This window comes from Pristiophorus japonicus, chromosome 15 (genome assembly GCF_044704955.1).
Source record: "Pristiophorus japonicus isolate sPriJap1 chromosome 15, sPriJap1.hap1, whole genome shotgun sequence".
In the NCBI taxonomy this organism is placed as follows: Eukaryota; Metazoa; Chordata; class Chondrichthyes; family Pristiophoridae; genus Pristiophorus; species Pristiophorus japonicus.
The window spans coordinates 10,685,739-10,710,747 of record NC_091991.1 but is presented as its reverse complement, the minus strand read 5'-3'; the positions used below and the strand labels follow the sequence as shown (position 1 = coordinate 10,710,747).

The window sequence follows — 25,009 nt, the reverse complement described above, 5'->3', positions numbered from 1 at the left end:
GTGCACAAATTGGCTGCTACATTTCCTACATTACAACAGTGACTACATTTCAAAAAGTACTTCATTGGCTGTAAAGCACTTTGGGACATTCAGTGGTTGTGAAAGGCATTATATAAATGCAAGTCTTTTTGTTCTATTGCCAGGCAACTGAAAGTTTCAGCTCCGGGACTCTGCAAACATCCCTCATCAACAGCAATACACCCTCAAGATATTACTTGAGGGGAGATAGAATCGTAGATGATACAACACAGGAGACCATTTGGCCCATGATTTTGAACACCTCTATCAAATCTCCTCATTCTTTTCTGCTCTAAGGAGAACAACCCCAGCTTCTCCACATAGCTGAAGTCCTTCAGCCCTGGTACCGTTTTAGTAAATCTCCTCTGCACCCTCTCCAAGGCCTTGACACCTTCCTAAAAAGGAGTAGAGGAGAATTTTATTTTTCACAGTGAGTTGTTGTGATCTGGAATGAACGACCTGAAAGGGCGGTGGGAGCAGATTCAATAGCAACTTTCCAAAGGGAATTGGATAAATACTTGGAGGGAAAAATTTGAAGGGCTCTGGGGAAAGCGCACGGGTGGGTGGGGTGAAGGGAGTGGGACTAATTGGATCGCTCTTTCAGAGAGCTGTTACAGGCACGATGCGCTGAATGGCCTCCTTCCATGCTGTATCAACTACAACAATTGTACATTCCTGTCTGGCATAAAAATAAAAAAGCAAAGGTGGCTCAACCGTGGCTATCAAGGGAAATCAGGGATAGTATTAAAGCCAAGGAAGTGGCACACAAATTGGTCAGAAATAGCAGCGAACCCAGGGACTGGGAGAAATTTAGAACTCAGCAGAGGAGGACATAGGGTTTGATTAGGGCAGGGAAAATGGTGTACGAGAAGAAGCTTGCAGGGAACATTAAGACGGATTGCAAAAGTTTCTATAGATATGTAAAGAGAAAAAGGTTAGTAAAGACAAATGTAGGTCCCCTGCAGTCAGAATCAGGAGAAGTCATAACTGGAACAAAGAAATGGCGGACCAATTGAACAAGTACTTTGGTTCGGTATTCACTAAGGAGGACACTAACAACATTCCGGATATAAGGGTCAGAGGGTCTAGTAAGGAGGAGGAACTGAGAGAAATCCTTATTAGTCGGGAAATTGTGTTGGGGAAATTGATGGGATTGAAGGCCGATAAATCTCCAGGGCCTGATGGACTGTATCCCAGAGTACTTAAGGAGGTGGCCTTGGAAATAGCGGATGCATTGACAGTCATTTTCCAACATTCCATTGACTCTGGATCAGTTCCTATCGAGTGGAGGGTAGCCAATGTAACCCCACTTTTTAAAAAAGAAGGGAGAGAGATAACAGGGAATTATAGACCGGTCAGCCCGACATCGGTAGTGGGCAAGATCATGGAATCAATTATTAAGGATGTCATAGCAGTACATTTGGAAAGAGGTGACATGATAGGTCCAAGTCAGCATGGATTTGTGAAAGGGAAATCATGCTTGACAAATCTTCTGGAATTTTTTGAGGATGTTTCCAGTAGAGTGGACAAGGGAGAACCATTTGATGTGGTATATTTGGACTTTCAGAAGGCTTTCGACAAGGTTCCACACAAGAGATTAATGTGCAAAGTTAAAGCACATGGGATTGGGGGTAGTGTGCTGACATGGATTGAGAAATGGTTGTCAGACAGGAAGCAAAGAGTAGGAGTAAATGGGTACTTTTCAGAATGGCAGGCGGTGAGTAGTGAGGTACCGCAAGGTTCTGTGCTGGGGCCCCAGCTGTTTACACTGTATATTAATGATTTAGACGAGGGGATTAAATGTAGTATCTCCAAATTTGCGGATGACACTAAGTTAGGTGGCAGTGTGAGCTGCGAGGAGGATGCTATGAGGCTGCAGAGCGACTTGGATAGGTTAGGCGAGTGGGCAAATGCATGGCAGATGAAGTATAATGTGGATAAATGTGAGGTTGTCCACTTTGTTGGTAAAAACAGAGAGACAGACTATTATCTGAATGGTGACAGATTAGGAAAAGGGGAGGTGCAACGAGACCTGGGTGTCATGGTACATCAGTCATTGAAGGTTGGCATGCAGGTACAGCAGGCGGTTAAGAAAGCAAATGGCATGTTGGCCTTCATAGCGAGGGGATTTGAGTACAGGGGCAGGGAGATGTTGCTACAGTTGTACAAGGCCTTGGTGAGGCCACAGCTGGAGTATTGTGTACAGTTTTGGTCTCCTAACCTGAGGAAGGACATTCTTGTTATTGAGGGAGTGCAGCGAAGGTTCACCAGACTGATTCCCGGGATGGCGGGACTGACCTATCAAGAAAGACTGGATCAACTGGGCTTGTATTCACTGGAGTTCAGAAGAATGAGAGGGGACCTTATAGAAACGTTTAAAATTATGATGGGTTTAGACAGGTTAGATGCAGGAAGAATGTTCACAATGTTGGGGAAGTCCAGAACCAGGGGTCACAGTCTAAGGATAAGGGGGAAGCCATTTAGGACCAAGATGAGGAGAAACTTCTTCACCCAGAGAGTGGTGAACCTGTGGAATTCTCTACCACAGAAAGTTGTTGAGGCCAATTCACTAAATATATTCAAAAAGGAGTTAGATGTAGTCCTTACTACTAAGGGGATCAAGGGGTATGGCAAGAAAGCAGGAATGGGGTACTGAAGTTGCATGTTCAGCCATGAATTCATTGAATGGCGGTGCAGGCTAGAAGGGCCGACTGGCCTACTCCTGCACCTATTTTCTATGTTTCTATCATTCTTCAAGTGCCTTTTGACATTCTGAAGCACGGTAAACACTTTATATATTGAGGTCTATAGCACTTACGAACAATAATCTCCCACAGGTGAAAGCTTTTTAAAAAAATATATTTTACAGCGGGTTTTATATTTGCACATTGAGGGTAGGAAGGCTTCTCAACACAAGATAATGCGGGGGTTATATTTATATATGCAGGGATTTACATAATGTAAAAGCGTGGGTTTAGTCGAAGGACAGGCCGTTCAATAAATCAGCCCACTGTTCTGATAAATTCTGCAGGAGTCGACTACCATTTAAAAAAAAAACTTGCTAATTAAAGTGTAGCTGGACAGGGTAACTGATATATCAAGAGAAATGTTTGCTGAATTCTCCAAGGGGGCCAAACTGTTCACAATAAGGATAGAACGCTTGCATTTATACAGCACATTGTGCAAAAATATCTCAAAATGCTTGAAGTGACGAATTACTCCCTGCTCCTTTCCGAGAAATGATTGCAATTATACCGACATAGCAAGTTTCTATATCAACAATTTTTGATCACCATGCTAAAAATACACCAGCCGGTCAGTCAGTATCTGCAATGGGGGGAAAACACAAATCCATGACCTCCACCACCAAAAAGGACCAGGGCAGCAGGCACGTGGGAACACCATCACCTCAGAGTCACATACCATCCTGACTTGGAAATATATCGGCCGTTCCTTCATTGTCGCTGGGTCAAAATCCTGAAACTCCCTCCCGAACAGCACTGTGGGAGCACCTTCACCACACGGACTGCAGCGGTTCAAGGAGGCGGCTCACCACCACCTTCTCAAGGGGCAATTAGTGATTGGCAATAAATGCCGGCCTTGCCAACATCCCATGAACGAATAAAAAGACTTCGGAGTATAACCCACCATCAGTAATATTAACCTGTCTGTTCCCTTTATATATGCTGATAGCCTGGCTGTGTGTATTCTCAGCATTTTAACTTTATGGGTGACCTTTGCACTTGTGCCCTCTAATAACACACATGTATCCACGTTACTACTACAGATCAGTCCTTTGCGTTGCTTAAATACCTTTTAATGAACCATGAACTAATTTACAGATTTTTCGATGAGTCTTCAGGACAGTTTCCCTTACCTCCAGCATGGCAACAAGCTCGGACTTTGAGATTCCCATTCTGTCTTTGTCACAACTGTCCACTACATAGATGACTGCATCGGTGTTGGAGTAGTAACAACGCCAATAAGGCCTGAAAAAGAGAGAGAGCGCAAGAGAGAGAGAAAGAGAGAAAATTTACTTTACAAAACAGAGGTGAAATAATGCCGTCAGTTTTCTAACACAATGGGGTTACTGTACAGGTCCCAGAAATATTTTAAACAATTGACTGCATTCATGGTTTATGCAAACATAATATAAACACTATACCAGGGAGGGGAAAGGAGAGCGAGCAAGAGGGAGGAGGAGATGAGAGCAAGAGGGGGAGAGAACATAATAGGAGGAGTAGGCCATTTGGTCCCTTGAGCCTGCTCTGCCATTCAATAAGATCATGGCTGATCTGATCATGAACTCCGCTCCACTTGCCTGCCCGCTCCCTATAACCCTTATCGCTCAAAAATCTGTCTATCTCCGCCTTAAATATATTCAATGACAATGCCTCCCCTTATTCTGAGCCTATGCACCCTAGCTTTAGTTTCCCCTATGAGTGGAAGTATCCTCTCTGCATCCACCTTGTCGAGCCCCCTCATTATCTTATGTTTCGATAAGACCACCTATCATTCTTCTGAACTCCAATGAATATAGGACCAACCTATCTTCATAAGTCAACCCCCTCATCTCCGGAATCAACCTAGTGAACTTTCTCTGAACAGCCTCCAATGCAAGTATATCCTTCCTTAAATACGGAATCCAAAACTGTACGCAGTATTCTAGGTGTGGTCTCACCAATATCCTGTACAGTTGTAGCTGAACTTCTCTGCTTTTATACTCTATCCCCCTTGCAATAAAGGCCAACATTCCATTTGCCTTCTTGATTACTTGCTGTACCTGCATACTAACTTTGTCTCTCATACACAAGGACCCCCAGGTCCCTCTGTACTGCAGCCCTTTTAAATTATAATTTGCTTTTTTATTTTTCCTGCCAAAGTGGATAACCTCACATTTTCCCACATTATACTCCATCCACCAACTTTTTGCCCACTCACTTAGCCTGTCTATATCCCTTTGCAGATTTTTTGTGTCCTCCTCACAACTTGCTTTCCCACCCATCTTTGTATCAGCAAACTTGGCTACATTACACTCAGTCCCTTCATCCAAGCATTGATATAGATTGTAAATAGTTGAGGCCCCTGCAGCGATCCCTGTGGCACCCCACCAGTTAGTGTGCGAACCGGATAATGGCCCATTAATCCTGACTCTGTGGGGGGGGGTGGGGGGGGGGGGGGGAGGAAGAGAGAGCGAGCGAGCGCAAGAATGCCCCAAAATGTTCTGCAGCCAATGAAGTACTTTTGACGTGTAGTCACTGTTGTAATTTAGGAAATGCAGCAGTCAATTTGCGCACAGCAAATTCCCACAAACAGCAATGTGATAATGACCAGATTATCTGTTTTAATGTTGGTCGAGGGATAAATATTAACCAAGGAAGAAAAAGTGGAGAGAGAGAAGGGGAGGAGGAAGCGGGAAAGGAAAAGCGAGTGAGGAGAGGGAGGGATAGGAAGGGGGAAAGAGAGGGTAGTCGACAGGTAGAAATCTCCATTTCAGGAGGTGACTGAAGATAGCGTGTGGGGGGGTTCTATTAAGGATAAATTAAACCACGTTAAACATGTAATTTAATTTTCAAATTGTCAATAGTTTCAAAAGACTTAAAAACTCACCCAATACTTACCCTTAGCAACAAAGCGAGGAGCCACTCGGTGGCGAGTGTGGAACTGCAAGCTGATGCAAACCAGGCTTCACAAAGGGAACTTGTCGTGACAGATTTGTGTAACTGAAGGGCTGAGCTCTGTACACAGGGAAACCTCACAACAGCCCCACCTACAGGTGACACAGGCTATCACACATAAAAAGGAAGACGTATTTATACAGCGTCTTTCACGACCACCGGATGTCCCAAAGCGCTTTACAGCCAATGAAGCACTTTTGAAGTGTGGTCACTGTTGTAATATAGGAACGTTCGCACAGCAAACTCCCACAAACAGCAATCTGATAATGACCAGATAATCTGTTTTCTTGATTTTGATTGAGGGATAAATATTGGCCCAGGACACCAGGAATAACTCCCCCGCTCCTCTTTGAAACAGTGCCACGGGATCTTTTACATCCACCTGAGGGGGCAGACGGGGCCTCGGTTTGTCTTATCAGAAAGACGCCACCTCCGACAGTGCGGCGCTCCCTCAGCACTGCACTGGGAGTGTCAGCCTAGATTTTTGTGCTCAAGTCTCTGGAGTAGGACTTGAACCCACGACCTTCTGACTCGGGCGAGAGCAGCCCACTGAGCCACGGCACAACAGGGCGTGAACACAATTAACACAGAAATTTCCAGGAGGAATACCGAGAGGGGACAGATTATAATATGCAGATGTATACATTTTTGGAGAAATACCACCAACGATGTCTCCGAAAGATCCTACAAATCCCCTGGGACGCACCAACATCAGCGTCCTCGACCAGCGTCCAACATCCCCAGCATTGAAGCACTGACCACACTTGGATCAGCTCCGCTGGGCAGGCCACACAGTCCGCATGCCAGGCACGAGACTCCCAAAGCAAGCGCTCTACTCGGAGCTCCTTCACGGCAAACGAGCCAAAGGTGGGCAGAGGAAACGTTACAAGGACACCCGCAAAGCCTCCCTGATAAAGTGCAACATCCCCAACGACACCTGGGAGTCCCTGGCCAAAGACCGCCCTAAGTGGAGGAAGAGCATCCCGGAGGGCACTGAGCTCCTCGAGTCTCATCACCGAGAGCATGCAGAAATCAAGCGCAGGCAGCGGAAGGAGCGTGCGGCAAACCAGTCCCACCCTCCCTTTCCCTCAACATCTTTCCCACCTATGACGGAGACTGTGGCTCTCATATTGGACTGTTCAGCCACCTTAGGACTCATTTTAAGAGTGGAAGCAAGTCTTCCTCAATTCCAAGGGACTGCCTATGATGTACATTTTTAGCAGGAAATAATCATACACAAAATCTTGACCCGGAAGGGTAAAAAAAATTAACTTCATTTGTCCTATTATGGTACAGAAGGGTTAGAGCGAAAATTTCATAAGTAACCCGAGAGATTTGTGCCCATTTCTCTCTCTCTCTCTCACAAAGCTTCTTCACTATGCCCCAAGTTGCACAGGGTAATTTTTTAAAAACTGAACACAACATTTCTTGACTGTATGGAGTACGCGATCGGACAAGTGTTACTCGCACCTAGCACCGCAGATTTTGTCGAGATAGTTTCTATTTTCGAACTCGGCAAAATGTACCGTGGTGCACGGAATAATCCTATCGAGTGGTTTGAAATCGGCAAGTAGTTAAGAGGTGTTAAGCCAGATTCGCAGAGCATTGGGGCCAGCAGTTTATCTTTAAAAATGTGTTCCAGGATGTGGGCATCGCTGGCACACCCGGCATTTATTGCCCATCCCTACTAGCCCTCGACAAGGTGGTGGTGAGCCACTGCCTAGCACCGCTGCAGTCCGTGTGGTGAAGGTATTATTGTTTCTCATGGTGGGTTTTTCCAACTGTGGCTTGCTCAGCCATTTCAAGGGGCAGTTAAGAGTCAGAATCAACCACTTTGCTGTGTGGGTCTGGAGTCACATATAGGCCCAAACCAGGTAAGGACAGCAGATTTCCTTCCCTTAAAAAGGACCAGATGGGGTTTTTATGGCAATCCGGTAGTTTCACGGTCACCAGTACTGATACTAGCTTTTTATTCCAGATTTTATTTAATGAACTGAATTTAAATTCCCCAGCTACGTACTGAAGCTCAGCGTTTGGATCTTTGATGCTGGCTGTTTACTGTAGAGACGCGTTATGCTTTCAAATGGCAAAATATCCTGATCATGCCCGTGCTTTGAGCGAGGAACACACACTCAAAAACATCTACATATTCCCTTACAGGAAAGGCTTTTCATAGTGACAGGACTAACGAGTCACGTGGTCCATTTACCCATCTAATTTGGTGCTATTTTACGTAGTATTTACAGCTCAAACAGGCCATTTGCCCAATGGGTCCGTGCCAGTGTTTATACTCCACACCTACCTCCCCCACCATATTCTTCTATTCCTTTCTCCCTCGTGTGCTTATCTAGCTTCCCCTTAAATGCATCGATACTATCCGCCTCAACCACTCCCTGTGGCAGCGAGTTCCACATTCTCACCACTCTCTGGGTAAAGAAGTTTCTTCTGAATTCCCTATTGGATTTATTAGTGACTATCTTATATTGATGGCCCCTAGTTCTGGTCTCCCCCACAAGTGGAAATATCCCAACATCTACCCAACCAAATCCTCCCAATCTTAAAGACCCCTCCCCGCCCCCCCGCTCAGGTTACCAACAGCCTGCTCTGTTCTAGGGAAAAGAGCCCCAGTCTATTCAATCTTTCATTCTAGTACATTTTTTTGTACCTTTGCCAGTGCCTCTGTATTCTTTTTATAATATGGAGACCAGAACTGTTGACAGTACTCAAAGTGTGGTCTAACTAACCAAGGTTCTATACAAGTTTAGCATAACTTCTCTGCTCTTTAATTCTAACCTCTAGAAATGAACCCAGGTGCTTTGTTTGGTTTTTGTTTTAAATGGCGTCGCTACTTGGTGATTTGTGTATCTATACCCCCCTCCAGATCCTGCTGTGCCTCGACCCCATTTAAGACACAAATTTTCGAAGGAGTATGTGGCAATCTTATTCTTCCTACCAAAATGTAGCACCTGACACTTTCTATATTGAAGCTCGTTTGCCAATCAGCTGCCCATTCTGCAGGTTTATTAATGTCTTCCTGTGTTTTGTTGAAGTCCTCCTCTGTATTAACTATACCCCCACGCCCAATTTGGTATTGTCTGCAAATTGTGAATTTGTCCTTCCGATTCCAAATCATGTGTTTAAATCGTGAGCATTGGTCCCGGCACCGATCACTGTGGAACACCACATCCCACCTTTTGCCAGTCTGAGTAACTACCTGCAACAATAATGCGTATTTATATAGCACCTTTAACATAGTGAAACACCCCAAGGTGCTTCACAGGAGTGATAAAAATTTGAGACCGAGCCGCACAAGAAAAAATTAGGGCAGGTGACCAACAGCTTGGTCAAAGAGGTGGGTTTTAAGGAGCATCTTGAAGGAGGAAAGAGAGGTAGAGGCGCAGAGAGGTTTAGGCCCCGAGTTCCAGAGCTTGGGGCCTAGGCGACAGAAGGCACGGCCACCAATGGTTGAGCAGTTATAATCAGGGATGCTCAGGAGGGCAGCATTAGAGGAGCGCAGACAACCCCTACCATCTGTTGCCAGCTTGCTATCCATTCTGCTACTTGTCCTGAAGGAGCAGTGTGGCGGCCCGGCCCAGCAGTCTGCGCGAATCCCGGCCTGCGAGCACCATTGGAGCAGGCCGGGGAGCGAAGGAGCAGCGTGGCGGCGTACCACTCCAGGGAGCAGCGCGTGCTGGAGCAGGAGAGCAACGGCAGTGAAAAGGGACGTCACCAAGGTTTAGGTCAGTGATTGGAGCGCGGGCATATACACAACAGGAGTGGGCGAGGTCAGGGCGAAGGAGCGGCGATCGGAGCCCAGGAAAGGTGCGAGTTTGGGGCCCAGAAGAGGAGCGGGCCCAGGGGCAGCATGGGCCAGCCCACACTGCAATATGTGCGCGCATTAGGTCCATGCAGCAGAACTGGTCTCCAGTCGTCTTGGTTAACCCTTGCTACTGGACCAAGACCAAGTTCTGTCAAGCCCGTGTGGTGGCTGGTGTGCAACGGCCACCACACGTTAAAAAAATCCACGCACAGGCATCTCCCACCCTTCAACATGTAGTTCGAGTCCTGGAATTTTAGGTCCTTCATTGAAACACCTGCGAACTTTTTGATGTGGATCCTTGATTCGAGGGACTGCCTATGATGTCCCCTGACTCCATGTGTTATAAACTGAATCTCGAGGCTACTATCCCGAACCTTATCGAAGGTACTTACTCACAAGTAGACCGCGTGTCTTGTCACAGACCAAAGCTCTTGTTTTTGATCAAGTTTAATTTACAGAACTGTTGATAATACTCAAAATGAACATTTTCATACCGTATACTGGTCTGTCCACCTAAATCCCACACTTGAAACTTAAGGTTCTTGTAGGTCACTGTTTCAACATTGAAACCAATTGCTGTAAAACACAAAATGATTTCACATTCAATGCAATTAATGCAAAAACAGACATCAGCGACTGCAAAGGGAAAGATTTCTGTCCGTTTTCTTTAACCTGATGTTTGTATTCTACTAATATATGATACAAAAAAGGTCAAACAGTTGTCGGACCTACGCATTGGTTTTCGCGACTCGTCAAATTCCCACTCTTACACCCAACATAAAAGCTGGTTTGTAGCATAATTAGCATTTATAAAACAACTTATATTTATATAGCATCTTAAACATAGTAAAACATCTTGGGGCGCTTCACAGTAGCGATTATCAAACAAAATTTGCCTCATAAGGAGACATTAGGACAGGTGACCAAAAGCTTAAGCAGCATCTTTAAAAAGAGGAGAGAGACGGAGAGGTTTAGAGAGGGAATTCCAGAGCTTCAAGCCCAGGAAGCTGAAGGCACGGCCACCAGTGGTGGAGTGATTTAAACTGGGGATGCGCAAGAGGTCAGAATTGGAGGAGTGCAGAGTGACAAAATAGTTCTTAAAAATAATTGCTTAGCATGCCCACTATCGAGCAATGTGCCACTGCTGTAACATGCTGTGCACAGTCACCCTCAGTGAAAAGCAGTTTCATTGTCAAAATTGATACAGAAAAATGTGCAATACTTACTGGTTTCTTTGTTCAGTAGTTACCTTCAAATAATACATTTTTAATTGAAAGGATTTGAGGTAAACTATTTCCTCTGGGGGTGGGGGTTCAGAACAAGGGGACAGAACCTTCAAATTAGAGCTATAATATTTAGGAGTGAAATCAGTAAGCACTAGCTTTTTTAATTCCAGATTTATTTAACGGAATTTAAATTCCCCAGCTGCCGTGGTGGGATTTGAACTCGTGTCCCTGGATCATTAGTCCAGGCCTCTGGATTACTAGTCCAGTAACATAGGGCTCAAGTTTCAGCCTGAGTTGCTCCTATTTTATTGCAGCAACTAGTTTAGAATGGAGCATCTTAGAAATTGCAATTCTCGGCATTTAATTTGTTCCAGTTCTCGTCAGTTAGAATAGTTTCATTTTAGAACAGATTTTTTTCCCCAAAAGGGGGCGTGTCCAGCTACTTTCACCTGTTTTGCAAGTTTAGGTAGCGAAAACGTACTCCAAACTAACTTAGAATGGAGTAAGTGTAGATTTTTATACGCTCAGAAAAAAACTTGCCTAAATTTTATAAAATAGGCATAGGGAACGAGAGATGGGGGTGGGGGAGGGGAAAGGGAAGTTTACAAGCATTAAAATTTTCACTTTTACAAATAGAGACCTCATCAACAATAAATGATAAACAAATCAATAAATCAACCAATAATTTAAAAAAAAAATCAATAAATAATTAAGTTTCTACTCACCTACTGCAGCACCGGGAGCCCTCCAACAGCGTGCTGGGACGGCTCCCCCCCCCCGCAAGGAGATGCCGGTCAGGTGGGCCCCGCCCCCAGCGAGATGCCGGGCAGGCGGGGCCCTGCCGCCAAGGGGACATAACCCCAGTCAATAGCCCCAGCAGAATGTGCAGCTGGACATAATACTTACTGGGTATGGTGGTGACGACTTCACCCACTTGTAGTTTGTAGAGTATTGTGGTCTTGCCTGCTCCATCCAGACCCAGGATCAATATTCTCATTTCCCGTGTCCCGAACAAGCCAGAAACCAAAGTGGACAACCACCCACCTGCAGGAATCAAAAGGTGGCATCAGTACGAGGCGACTCATTCGGTACTCGCGGACGGACAAGCAATACAACTTTAAACGGAGAACTAACTTCTGTAACCAACATCGGGTTCAACAATTTCAGATCGTAACCACTGCTCCTGTTTTTTCCAGACAGCAGGCAGTGGCAACGATTAGGATTAGGCTGGATAGCTCTGTTGGTCGGCATGGACACGATGGGCCAAAATGGCCTCCTTCCGTGCTGTATATTTCTATGATTCAGCTGTTGCCATTTAAGCCTCCTCTAAACCCATCCTTTCTTGTCCCATAACTACCCCTTTAATTATTTAATCACCCCTGACCTTCCTCCCTAACTCAGATTCCCTTTTGTTCTTTCCCAGTCTCTACACTTTAAAACCTGTTGTATCGCTCACATTTTCCAGTTCAGACAAAAGGTCGTCGACATGAAACGTCAACTCAGTTTCTCTCTCCACAGGTGCTGCCCGATCTGCTGCTTATTTTTCCGTAACCAACTTCATTCAAGTTTTCAAACAGCTTTAATTTTTAAACTTTGCGCGTAGTACTAAGACAGTGTTTCATTGCACAAGGATTGCAGCCTATGAATTATAGAATTGCGTACATTAGATGTAATAAATCCAATTTCACTGCACCTTCCCTCAATAATGTTGATTTCAAAATTTGCTCAGTGCAAAAGAGCTCCTAATGAAACCAAACATATTTGAATGTATTTCCTCAAAAGCTTATTTTTGAAAAACAAAGAATTTCCATTTCTTCAGCGCCTTTCGTGACCTCAGGACGTCCCAAAGTGCTTTTTAGACAATGAAGTACTTTTGAAACTTTGTCACTGTCACTAAGAAACACGGTGGCCAATTTGTGCACAGCAAGCTTCTTAAAAACAGCAATGTGATAAAGACCAGATAAACTCTTTGTGTTATGTTGGTTAAGGGATAAATATTGGCCAGGAGGCTGGGGATAACTCCCCTGCTCTTTTTGATAATAGTACCATGGGATGTTTACATCCGCCCGAGGGCAGACAGCCTATCGTGCCTGTGCCGGCAATAGAAATGGAGGCTGACCCAACTCAATTCCACCCATGGCAGGGTTTAAACTCGCAACCTTAGGGTGGGAATTCCGACACCTTAGCCACTACACTACTGCACGCCCCTAACCCACTTTTCTGTTTCTCTAAATATTGGGCCTGAAGTTATGGTGCCGATTGCAGCGTACACACAGCCGACACCGTCGGAAGCCTTGTAAAAAGGCCCTGCAAGCTCCAGGTTTCCACACGCACTGCACGAAAGACCAGAACTTGTGAAAGGTCACGGATCGCCTCGATGGATCGTCCACATGTGCCCAAAAACACTGCCAGAGAGTTGGGCTATTTGTCCAACTACTGCCCAACAAATGCCGCGAAACCTTAACGCCCGATAAAAGTAGGAGTAGGCCCAGCTTTTACCGGTGTAAGGGTTAAAATAAATGTTAAATTTTTTAAAAAGTCAATAATTAAAACATACAAAAACATTTAAAATTAGATTATGTAAATTTTGACTGATTAAAATTCTTTTCCAAAAATTAAAAATGTTATTTTAAGTGCTTAATTAAAGGCACTTTTTAATTAATTTTGAACATGGAAACATTATTTTTATTTCAGTTGTGGTCATTATTTTATTCCGGGGATTCCTCATAAGCTTATGGGAATACCGCTCGTAAATGGAATCCCATAAGCTCATGAGAAATCCCCCTTTCTAATTGGTTGTCCAGGCCCACATGATCCCCTGGACGTTTCCGAAGCACCTGCGCCCCTGGAATGTGGGGGTCTTTACGTAGGCCAGGGACCAGAAGTTGCCGAAGGTTTGGATTTCCCCCCCTGGGTCGGAGGTGTACTTTGGAGATACGCCTCCGACCGCAGATTTCACCCCACTAATGTAGTTTAGAGTTATACAAGCGTCACTCAAATGACTAATAGACAAGAGAACAGCTAGCATCTCATATTTGTACATACAGTCTAAATGCCCAAGGAGCCAGTGTGGAAAGATTTGAGGGTCATTTCCCCCATTGAAGGTCCAGAAAATAAGTGTCAGTGGCTAGCACTCTCGCCTCTGAGTCAGAAGGTTGTGGGTTCAAGTCCCACTCCAGACACGCGAGCACAAAAAATCTAGGCTGACACTTCAGTGCAGTGCTGCACTGTCAGAGGTGCCGTCTTTTGGATGAGACGTTAAACCGAGGCCCCGCCAGCCTTCACAGGTGGACGTAAAAGATCCCATGGCACGATTTCAAAGAAGAGCAGGAGAGTTCTCCCCGGTGTTCTGGCTAAAAGTTATCCCTCAAATCAACATCAGTAAAACAGATGATGTGGTCATTATCACACTGCTGTTTGTAGGGGCTTGCTGTGCGCAAATTGGCTGCTGCATTTCCTACATTACAACAGTGACTGCACTTCAAAAGTACCTCATTGGCTGTAAAACACTTTGGGAAGTCCAACTGTCCTGAAAGGCGCTATATAAATGCAAGTCTTTCTTTTAACAATGCTTTTTATATCCAAGTTTCTCAAGATAATAACCTTTATCAAAACACCATTATTTATAACCTAGTCATGTAGACCATATTGGAACTATATGGTTTTTGAAACTACAATGCACTTTGCTGAAAAATATATTTATTTTAGTTAACAAATGACAACTTACATTATCACTGGGTCAAGGTACAATATTTAGCAATATATTTAGTTTATGCTAGAGCAGATTTTATGGATTTGGTTAAAGCAATAGGCAATTTGCAATAGGTACCAAAATAATGCCATTACCTCAGCTTGGTCCAGCAAATGTGCGCCACTACTGCTGGTCTCTGTGCAGTTAACCACAATATAAATGTTAAGCATTACCAAATTACTGATTAGAAGCGGTTAAAACACTAGGTGCAGTTCTGAGCGCCCTATTTTAGGAAGGATGTCAAGGCCACGGAAAGGGTGCAGAGAGATTCATCGACACACAGGGATGACAGGCTTTGGTGTGAGGAGAGACAAGACAAATTGGGGCTCTTTTCATTAGGGACAAAGAATGTTAAGAGAAGATCGGATACAGTTGTTCAGATGAAGGAGCGGTCTTGATTAGATGAATTTAGAAAAACTATTTTGACTTATCAGAGTATGTAACTAAAGGGGCATTGGTTTAGCACCAAAAGAGGGTGTAGGAAACACGGCAGCCATTTGCACACAGCAAGATCCCATAGACAGCAATGTGATAATGATCAGATATTCTGCTTTTAGTCATTTTGATTGAGGGATAATTATTGGCCAGAACACCGGAGAGAACTCCCCTGCTCTTCTGCGATATAGCGCCATGGGATCTTTTACGTCCCCAGAGGAGGCAGACGGGGCCTCGGTTTAACTTCTCATCCGAAAGACGGCACTTCCGACAGTGCAGCGCTCCCTCAGCCCTGCACTGGAGTGTCAGCCTAGATTTTTGTGCTCAAGTCTCTGGAATGGGACTTGAACCCACAGCCTTCTGACTCAGAGGCGAGAGAGAGTGCCACCCAGTGAATTTTTAAAGAATGAAATGATTTGATATAAAATTAAAATGTTTTAAAAAAAATGGAAAGTGAATGGGATGGGAATTAATCAATCGTTTGACTGTACCAAATTTATTTTCAAACTACTTATTTCTAACCATTAAATGCCTTTATCACAACATTAAAAACTTTCAAGTAAGACATGATTCCCAAATTTTGAAATGTTCCCTGTGGGAAATAGCAGGCTTGAAACTTCCAACCCCCCCCCCCCCCCCCCCACGATCCTAATGAGGCCAAAGGTCCAATTTACCACGGGTGAGAACACTAGCGGCAGGTCGGGGCCATAAAAGGAGCGGAGGTACAGCAGCCCGGGAGCAGCGCGGAGGCCACTTCAGGAAGCAGTGCGAGTTGGCGCAGGAGGGCGACGGCAGCGAAGAGTGACTTCATCAAGGTCCAGGTCAGTGATTGGAGAATAGGCAGATACAGCAGAAGCGGCGAGAGACTGTGGAGGAATGTGATCGGGGTCTAGGAGAGGCGCGAGTTCAGGCCCAGGGGCAGCACGGGCCAGCCCACGCCGTGATGTGTGCGCACTAGGTCCGTGCAGCAGAGCTGATCTCCAGTCGACTTGGATAACCCTTGCCACTGGACCAAGACCTAGCTCTGTCAAGCCCCGTGTGGTGGCTGGTGTGCAACGGCCACCACACGTTAACAAAATCCACGCACAGGCATCTTCCACCCTTCAGGATGGAGTTCGGGACCTGGAAATTAGGCCCTTCATTGAAACACCTGTGAACTCATCCCTTTTTGGCATGGAAGCACGTCATCCTCGTTTCGAGGGACTGCCTATGATGATGATTACCACGGGTCTAGCCGCCAGCCTAATTAGGCACGTCACCATTGCCTCGGAGTCAACAAGCAGCACGGAACTGGAGTCGCGTGTAGGCCTGTGGGTGACCCAGTCGGGCTGTTGAGACAATCCGGCAGCTTTCACGGTTATCTTTGTTCTGGTGCCAGCCCACAAGTGACCAGATTTATTGAATTCAGTTCCACAACATGCCCTGGTAGGATTTAAGCTCCCAATGGCATAACCAACACCACCCGTGCCCTGGTAATGTAGGAAAAAATACCAGGGTCCGTCAAATTCACCTTCTCCCATCCCGGTAGTCACATGATCCAATGATAAGAACGTAAGAAATAAGAGCAGGAATAGGCCCATATGGCCCCTCGAGCCTGCTCCGCCATTTAATACGATCATGGCTGATCCGATCAGGGACTCTGGTCCACTTCCCCGCCCACTCCTCAAACCCTTAATGGTTAAGATAATAGAAACATAGAAAATAGGTGCAGCAGGCCATTCAGCCCTTCGAGCCTGCACCACCATTCAATATGATCATGGCGGAACGTTTTTGCAACTTTAGTATCCCATTCCTGCTTTCTCTCCATACCCCTTGATCCCTTTCGTCGTAAGGACCACATTTAACTCCCTTTTGAATATATCTAACGAACTGGCCTCAACAGCTTTCTGTGGTAGAGAATTCCACAGGTTCACAATTCTCTGAGTGAAGAAGTTTCTCCTCATCTCGGTCCTATATGGCTTACCCCTTATCCTTAGGCTGTGACCCCTGGTTCTGCACTTCCAACATCAGGAACATTCTTCCTGCATCTAACCTGTCCAATCCCTTCAGAATTTTATGTTTCTATGAGATCCCCTCATATTCTTCTAAATTCCAGTGAATATAAGCCTAGTCGATCCAGTCTTTCTTCATGTCAGTCCTGCCATCCCGGGAATCAGTCTGGTGAATCTTCGCTTCACTCCCTCAATAGCAAGAATGTCCTTCCTCAGATTAGGAGACCAAAACTATACACAATATTCAAGGTGTGGCATCACCAAGGCCCTGTACAACAATCACAATCTACAATAGACCCAGACAGGTGAGGAAAACCCTCAGTGGGGGGGGGGGGGGGGAGAGCTTTGGGAACCATCGGTCCAAAGTCCCCTGTTCCCCCAGAGCTCGCTGTACTCACCACACGGCACGTCTCCAATTACACAACTACTGTGTCCCAAAATGGCAATTCTATAGAAGCTTCCACCGTCTCCCTGGGGAGCCTAAATCATTCTAAACTTTGCATTGAGTGAGAGAAGTTGAAAAGGGGCCCTACACCCCACCCATCTCACCTTCATAGGTTAACACAAGAGACAGCAAAATATCATACAGACCATAATGGCACATGTACAGCAGTGGGTTCCTGTGTCAGCAATGATACAACAGTTAGTCATCAAACTAATTTTGTACAAATCATTCTTGAGCAATGAACAATTACTGAAAAAATGAACTTGGTGCAAGTTTTCTTAAACTGGAATGACCTCAAGGATCCACCAAAAGATAAGATTATTACATTGATCAGCAGGCTGAGGGAAGTCGATCAACTTATCTTTATTTATATAGAAAGTCTCAGGCAAAAGAATGTCTTTAAGCACATCACAGGGAAGAGAGGGGAGTATCAAGCTGGAAGTAAAGGAATCGAGGAAGAGTGCAAGACTGAAGGCACAATGAAAGAAATGCATTTTAGCGCACTTCTAAAAAGTTAGGGAGAGCGCAGCCAGGTGATGCCAATCCTCTTCTTAATCTTCCTCGCTGCAATGCTCCATCATCATCATAGGCAGTCCCTTGGAATCGAGGAAGACTTGCTTCCTTTCTTAAAATGAGTCCTTAGGTGGCTGAACAGTCCAATACGAGAGTCACAGACCCTGTCACAGGTGGGACAGATAGTCGTTGAGGGCAAGGGAGGGTGGGACAGGTTTGCCGCATGCTCTTTCCGCTGCCTGCGCTTGATTTCTGCATGCTCTCAGCGATGAGACTCCTGGATACACTTCCTCCACTTAGGGCGGTCTTTGGCCAGGGACTCCCAGGTGTCAGTGGGGATGTTGCACTTTATCAGGGAGGTTTAGAGGGTGTCCTTGTAACGTTTCCTCTGCCCACCTTTGGCTCGTTTGCCGTGAAGGAGTTCCGAGTAGAGCGCTTGCTTTGGGAGTCTCGTGTCTGGCATGCAGACAACGTGGCCTACCCAGTAGAGCTGATCAAGTGTGGTCAGTGCTTCGATGCTGGGGGTGTTGGCCTGGTCGAGGACACCAATGTTGGTGCGTCTGTCCTCCCAGAGGATTTGTAGGATCTTGCGGAGACATCGTTGGTGCTATTTCTTCAGCGTCTACTGTATATGGTCCATGTCTCGGAGCCATACAGGAGGGCGGGTATTACTACAGCCCTGTAGACCATGACCACCTCACACTCAACAAGCTCCCCGCTGGAGTGGAACTAAACTACAGAACCAGTGGGAACCTGTTCAACCTTTGTCATCTCCAGGCCAGATCCAAGATCGTCCCAACCTGTCATCGAGCTACAGTACGCGGATGACATCTGCGTCTACGCACAGAGACTGAACTCCAAATCATAGTCAACATCTTCACTAAGGCGGACGAAAGCATGGACCTTATTACTAAACATCTGTAAGACAAAGGTCCTCCACCAACCTGGCCCCACCAGTCATCAAGATCCACGGTGCGGCCCTAGACAACGTGGACCATTTTCTATACCTCGGGAGCCTATTATCAACAAGGGCAGACATAGACGGAGAGGTTCAACACCGCCTCCAGTGGGCTGGCGCAGCCTTCGGCCGCCTGAGGAAAAGAATGTTCGAAGATCAGGTCCTCAAATCTGGCACCAAGCTTATGGTCTACAGGGCTGTAGTGATACCTGCCCTCCTATATGGCTCAGAGACGTGGACCATGTACAGTAGACACCTCAAATCATTGGAGAAATATCACCAACGATGTCTCCGCAAAATCCTGCAAATCACCTGGGAGGACAGACGCACCAACGGTAGCGTCCTTTACCAGGTCAACATCCCCAGCATCGAAGCACTGACCACACTTGACTAGCTCCGTTGGGTGGGCCACATTGTTCATATGCTTGACACAATACCCCCAAAGCAAGCACTCTACTCGAAACTCCTACACAGCAAGCGAGCCCCAGGTGGGCAGAGGAAACGTTTCAAGGACACCCTCAAAGCCTCTTTGATAAAATGCAACATCCTCACCGACGCCTGGGAGTCCCTGGCCAAAGACCGCCCTAAGTGGAGGAAGAGCATCCGGGAGAGCGCTGAGCACCTCGAGTCTCATCACCGAGAACATGCAGAAACCAAACGCAGACAGTGGAAGGAGTGTGCGGCAAACCAGTCCCACCCACTCTTTCCCTCAATGACTGCCTGTCCCACCTGTGACAGGGACTATAATTCCCGTATTGGACTGTTCAATCACTTTTAGAGTGGAAGCAAGTCTTCCTCGATTTCGAGGGACTGCCTATGATGATGATGTTGTTGCTGTGGGAAGACAAAAGATCATTGACCCGAAACGTTAACTCTGTTTCTCTCTCCACAGATGCTGCCTGACCTGTTGAGAGTTGAGCATTTTCTGTTTTTATTTCAGATTTCCAGCATCCGCAGTATTTTGATTTTGTTATGGGAAGAAGTGGACATGACTTGAGAGATCTGCCTCCAATGGCGAACCACAGGAGACATGCAGCAATCCAGAGTCGAGGATCAGAGGATGGAAAGGCCAGAAAGGATTTCCCAAATAGAGTGCAGCAAGGCCATGCAAGAATTTGAAAGCAAGTGTGGGCATTCTGAAAGGAATTTGCTCGGGGACAGGGTGTAAGTGGAGCCGAGCCAGAACAAGGGTACTGAATGGTGTGGGAAAGGACTCAGAGTTCTGGATCTGTTTAAGTTTGTGAAGGATGGAAATGGAGAGGCTGGTGAGGAGAAGATTACAGAAATCAATCTTCAAGGTGATGACGACACAGATGAAGGCTTTAGTCGTGATAGAAGCCAGACATGATAGAAAGCAATATTCTAACTGTATCCGAACTTGCGTCTTTTATACATTCAATGTATAAGTAAGGATACAGTTCTAGTCTCCATATTATAAAAAGGATATCGAGGCACTGGAGTTGTTGCAAAAAAAAATTCACAAAGATGATACCAGAACTGAGAGCAGCAACTAATCAGGAAAGGCTGAACAGGCTGGGGTTCTTTTCTCTAGAAAACAGAAAGCCGAGGGGTGACTTGATAGAGGTCTTTAAAATTATGAAGGGATTCGATAGGGTAAACAGAGAAAAAGTTTTCACTTGTGGGCGAGTCCAAAACTAGACACCATAAATATCAGATAGTCACTAATAATCCAATAGGGAATTCAGGAGAAACTGCTTAACCCAGAGAATGGTGAGAATGTGGAACTCACTGCCACAGGGAGTGGCTGAGGTGAATAGCAGAGATGCATTCAAGGGGAAGCTAGATAAACACAAGAGGGAGAAAGGAATAGAAGCACATATTGATAGCGAGAGATGAAGTAGGATGGGAGGAGGCTCGAGTGGAGCATAAACACTGGCATGGGCCAAATGGCTTGTTTCTGTGCTGTAGATCTGATGCAACAGTTGGAATATTGCATTCAAATCCTGGCCCATTACAGGAAGAATATTAAATCCTGGGAAAGAGTCGAGCAAAGATCCACAAGAATTATACCATAAGGGAGGTTCTGCAGAAAGGCTTGAAAAATTGAGCTTTATTCCACTGGAATAGAGATGGGGAATCAAAGACGGATTTTAAACGGTCTGAAATGTTTTGATTGTAAACAGTGAAAGCTTATTTTGCACTGGATAACAGGGAATCTGCATTGCCACTAAAACAAAGGGGGCCGGAAGAACTTTATTCTTTACAAGAGCATAATTAGAACAGACTTTAGCACAGGTGGATATTAAGATTAAAAAGCTAACATTATTTAAATGGTCTAAATATTTGAAAAGAATACAAAAAAATGACACGGGGAAATGGGATTAAAGACGATGGCACCAATAAAAGAGTTTGCATCAATGAGGGGCTCCATCTGCACAGTACTTTCCACAATCATCCTAAAGCTCTTTACATACAAGGACATTACGTGAGTAAATGCAGCAGTCAATTCATGCATGGCAAAATCCCACAAACAGCGACAAAATGAATGAGCAGTTAATCTGGTGGGGGTTTATTTTTCGTGATGTTGGTTGAGGGGATAACGTTGATCAGTACACCGGGAGAATTTGCTGCTCTTATTCCAACAGTACCATAGAATCGGTTTAACATCTCTCCTGGAAGATGGCACTTGTGGGAATGCAGCACTGCAGCGGATGAACAAGGAGCATAATAGTCATCTCAGTTATTCCACTCCCGCCTCCTCTCACCCACTTAGTGCCGGTGTCCACGGTGTGCAGGGTTATGTCCCAGGGCCCCCTTCTCCCCCAGTCATCATCATAGGCAGTTTCTCTGTGTAGGGCATGAGGTGTAGGGGCCAGGCTCTCTCGCTCGCTCTTTAAGGGATACATGGAGTTAGGCTGCAGATCAGCCATTGAACAGCAGAATAGGCTCGAGGGGCTGAATGGTCTCCTGTTGCCGTGTTCCTCGCTCTCACTCACCCATCCTCTCCTCACTGGGTGTGAGCCCGGGGGCTATGTGTCGGAGGGTGGGTGAGAGCCCGGGAGCTGTGTGTGTGAGAGGGTGGGCGTGAGCCCGGGAGCTGTGTGTGTGAGGGGGTGGGCGTGAGCCCGGGAGCTGTGTGTGTGAGGGGGTGGGCGTGAGCCCGGTGGGGGTGGGTGTATGAGGGGTGGGCGTGAGCCCGGGGGCTGTGTGTGTGAGGGGGTGGGCGTGAGCCCGGTGGGGGTGGGTGTGAGCCCGGGAGCTGTGCATGAGAGCCCAGGGGCTGTGTGTGTGAGGGGGTGGGTGTGAGATGTGTCACTCACTTCCCCCCGCCTCTCTCTCTCGGTGGGGGTGTGTGTAGGAGGCTGTCTCTCTCTGTCTGTGGGCTGGGGGTGTGTGTGAGGGGGGGGCGGGGGTGTGTGTGAGGGGGGGGCGGGGGTGTGTGTGTGCAGGAGGCTGTCTCTCTCTGTCCCAGGGCTGTGTGTGAGGGGGGGGGGGGCGGGGGTGTGTGTGTGTAGGAGGCTGTCTCTCTCTGTCTCTGTGCCCGGGGCTGTGTGTGAGGGGGAGGGCGGGGGTGTGTAGGAGGCTCTCTCTCGCTGCCCGGGGCTGTGTGTGAGGGGGGGGGGGGTGTGTGTGTAGGAGGCTGTCTCTCTCTGTCTCTGGGCCGGGGCTGTGTGTGTGGGGGGGGGGGGGGGGGGGGGGTGTAGGAGGCTGTCTCTCTCTGTCCCAGGGCTGTGTGTGAGGGGGGGGGGGGCGGGGCTGGGCTGTGTGAGGGGGGGTGTGTGTAGGAGGCTGTCTCTCTCTGTCTCTGTGCCCGGGGCTGTGTGTGAGGGGGGGGGCGGGGGGGGGGGGGGGGGCGGGGGTGTGTAGGAGGCTGTCTCTCTCTGTCTCTCGGCCCGGGGCTGTGTGTGAGGGGGGGGGGGGGGGGTGTGTGTGTGTAGGAGGCTGTCTCTCTCTGTCTCTGGGCCAGGGCTGTGTGTGAGGGGTGGGGGGGGTGTGTGTGTAGGAGGCTGTCTCTCTCTGTCTCTGGGCCAGGGCTGTGTGTGAGGGGTGGGGGGGGGTGTGTGTGTGTAGGAGGCTGTCTCTCTCTGTCTCTGGGCCGGGGCTGTGTGTGAGGGGAGGGGGGGGGGGGGGGGGGGGTGGTGTGTGTGCAGGAGGCTGTCTCTCTCTGGGCCGGGGCTGTGTGTGAGGGGAGGGGGGGGGGGGGTGTGTAGGAGGCTGTCTCTCTCTGTCTCTGTGCCCGGGGCTGTGTGTGAGGGAGGGGGGGGGGGGGGTGTGTAGGAGGCTGTCTCTCTCTGTCTCTGTGCCCGGGGCTGTGTGTGAGGGAGGGGGGGGGGGGTGTGTAGGAGGCTGTCTCTCTCTCTCTGTCTCTGTCTCTGTGCCCGGGGCTGTGTGTGAGGGAGGGGGGGGGTGTGTAGGAGGCTGTCTCTCTCTCTCTGTCTCTGTGCCCGGGGCTGTGTGTGTGTGTAGGAGGCTGTCTCTCTCTGTCTCTGGGCCGGGGCTGTGTGAGGGGGGCGGGTGTGTGTGTGTGTAGGAGGCTGTCTCTCTCTGGGCCGGGGCTGTGTGTGAGGGGAGGGGGGGGAGGGGGGGGGGGGGTGGTGTGTGTGCAGGAGGCTGTCTCTCTCTGTCTCTGTGCCCGGGGCTGTGTGTGAGGGAGGGGGGGGGGGGGGGGTGTAGGAGGCTGTCTCTCTCTGTCTCTGTCTCTGTCTCTGGGCCCAGGCTGTGTGTGTGTGTGTGTGTGTTGTCCGGGGGTGAGTTGTGAGCCGGGTCTCTCTCTCAGTGTGAGCCGTGGAGTGGGCTGGTGAGCTGTGCCCGGGGGCTCGGGGAGTCTCTCACTCACCCATCTCTCCCGCTCCTGTGTCCCCGATCTCGCTCGCTGCGGGGGCCCAGTCCCGGGCTGTGTCCCTCACTCGGTGAGGCCTTGTCTCTCGCTGAGGTCCGGTGTGCGAGGCCGTGTCCCAGTGTGTCAGGGCCGGCTCTCTCGGTGTCCCGGGCTGTGAGATGAGGCCACGGGCTCTGTGTCTCCGGTATTTCTCCACCGACGTGGCCGGCTGCGCGCGCACCCCGCACCCCCTGAGCGGCAGATTCGCCTCACCATCCACCCCGGCGGGAAACACCTGGACAACCCGCTTTTCACTTTCAACCCCCTATATAAATATCCGTCATTTTCTTCTCCAAAGCCCGACCTTCACTTCCATTTACGTGGTCTCACGGGGGAGGGAGTTTTTTTGAGTCAGTCATCAGCCGATTCGGCATTGCCGGGCCGTCACGTGATCCGGGCACGCTTTGCCGCACCTTCCGATTCCGGCCGCAGGGGGGCGCTGCTCCAACCCGTGCTCGCGGCTGGCGGACCGCCCGCGGCGTGGCTCACATCCGAGTGAAGTGAACAAAGCGCGATTAATATGGGAACAGCACCGTACAACAGGAAGAGTAAAGAAAGATTTGCGTTTATATATGAAGAAGATGCTGGAATTACTCAGCAGGTCAAGCAGCATCTGCACAGAGAGAAATATAGAAACGTAGAAAATAGGTGCAGGAGTAGGCCATTCGGCCCTTCGAGCCTGCACCACCATTCAATAAGATCATGGCTGATCATTCACCTCAGTACCCCTTTCCTGCTTTCTCTCCATACCCCTTGATCCCTTTAGCCATAAGGGCCATATCCAACTCCCTCTTGAATACATCTAACAAACTGGCATCAACAACTCTCTGCGGTAGAGAATTCCACAGGTTAACAACTCTCTGAGTGAAATAATTTCTCCTCATCTCGGTCCTAAATGGCCTACCCCTTATCCTGAGACTGTGTCCCCTGGTTCTGGACTTCCCCAACATCAGGAACGTTCTTCCCGCATCTGACCTGTCCCGTCCCGTCAGAATTTTATATGTTTCTATGAGATCCCCTCTCATCCTTCTAAACTCCAGTGAATACAGGCTCAGTCGTTCCAGTCTCTCCTCATATTTCAGTCCTGCCAACCCGGGAATCAATCTTGTTAACCTTTGCTGCACGCCCTCAATAGCAAGAACCTCTTTCCTCAGATTAGGATGACCAAAACTGAACACAATATTCCAAGTGAGGCCTCACTAAGGCCCTGTACAACTGTATTAAGACCTCCCTGCTCCTGTACTCAAATCCCCTAGCTATGAAGGCCAACATGCCATTTGCCTTCTTCACCCGCCTGCTGTACCTGCATGCCAACTTTCAATGACTGATGTACC

At 47.7% G+C, this 25,009-nt stretch overlaps 1 protein-coding gene across 1 annotated transcript in view; it reads right to left on the bottom strand.

The window, feature by feature from the left end:
- The window catches only part of arl1 (ADP-ribosylation factor-like 1), a 28,690-nt gene extending 4,752 nt beyond the window's left edge, over positions 1–23,938 (bottom strand). Inside the window, exons 1-4 of the mRNA XM_070900142.1 lie at positions 23,634–23,938; positions 11,649–11,786; positions 10,011–10,092; positions 3,896–4,007 (exon numbers count right to left, since the gene is read on the bottom strand). Coding sequence (XP_070756243.1) covers positions 3,896–4,007; positions 10,011–10,092; positions 11,649–11,786; positions 23,634–23,637 — 336 coding nt within the window. The 5' untranslated portion in view covers positions 23,638–23,938. The remainder of the gene's footprint in view (positions 1–3,895; positions 4,008–10,010; positions 10,093–11,648; positions 11,787–23,633) is intronic.
- Between the last annotated feature and the right edge of the window lie 1,071 nt (positions 23,939–25,009).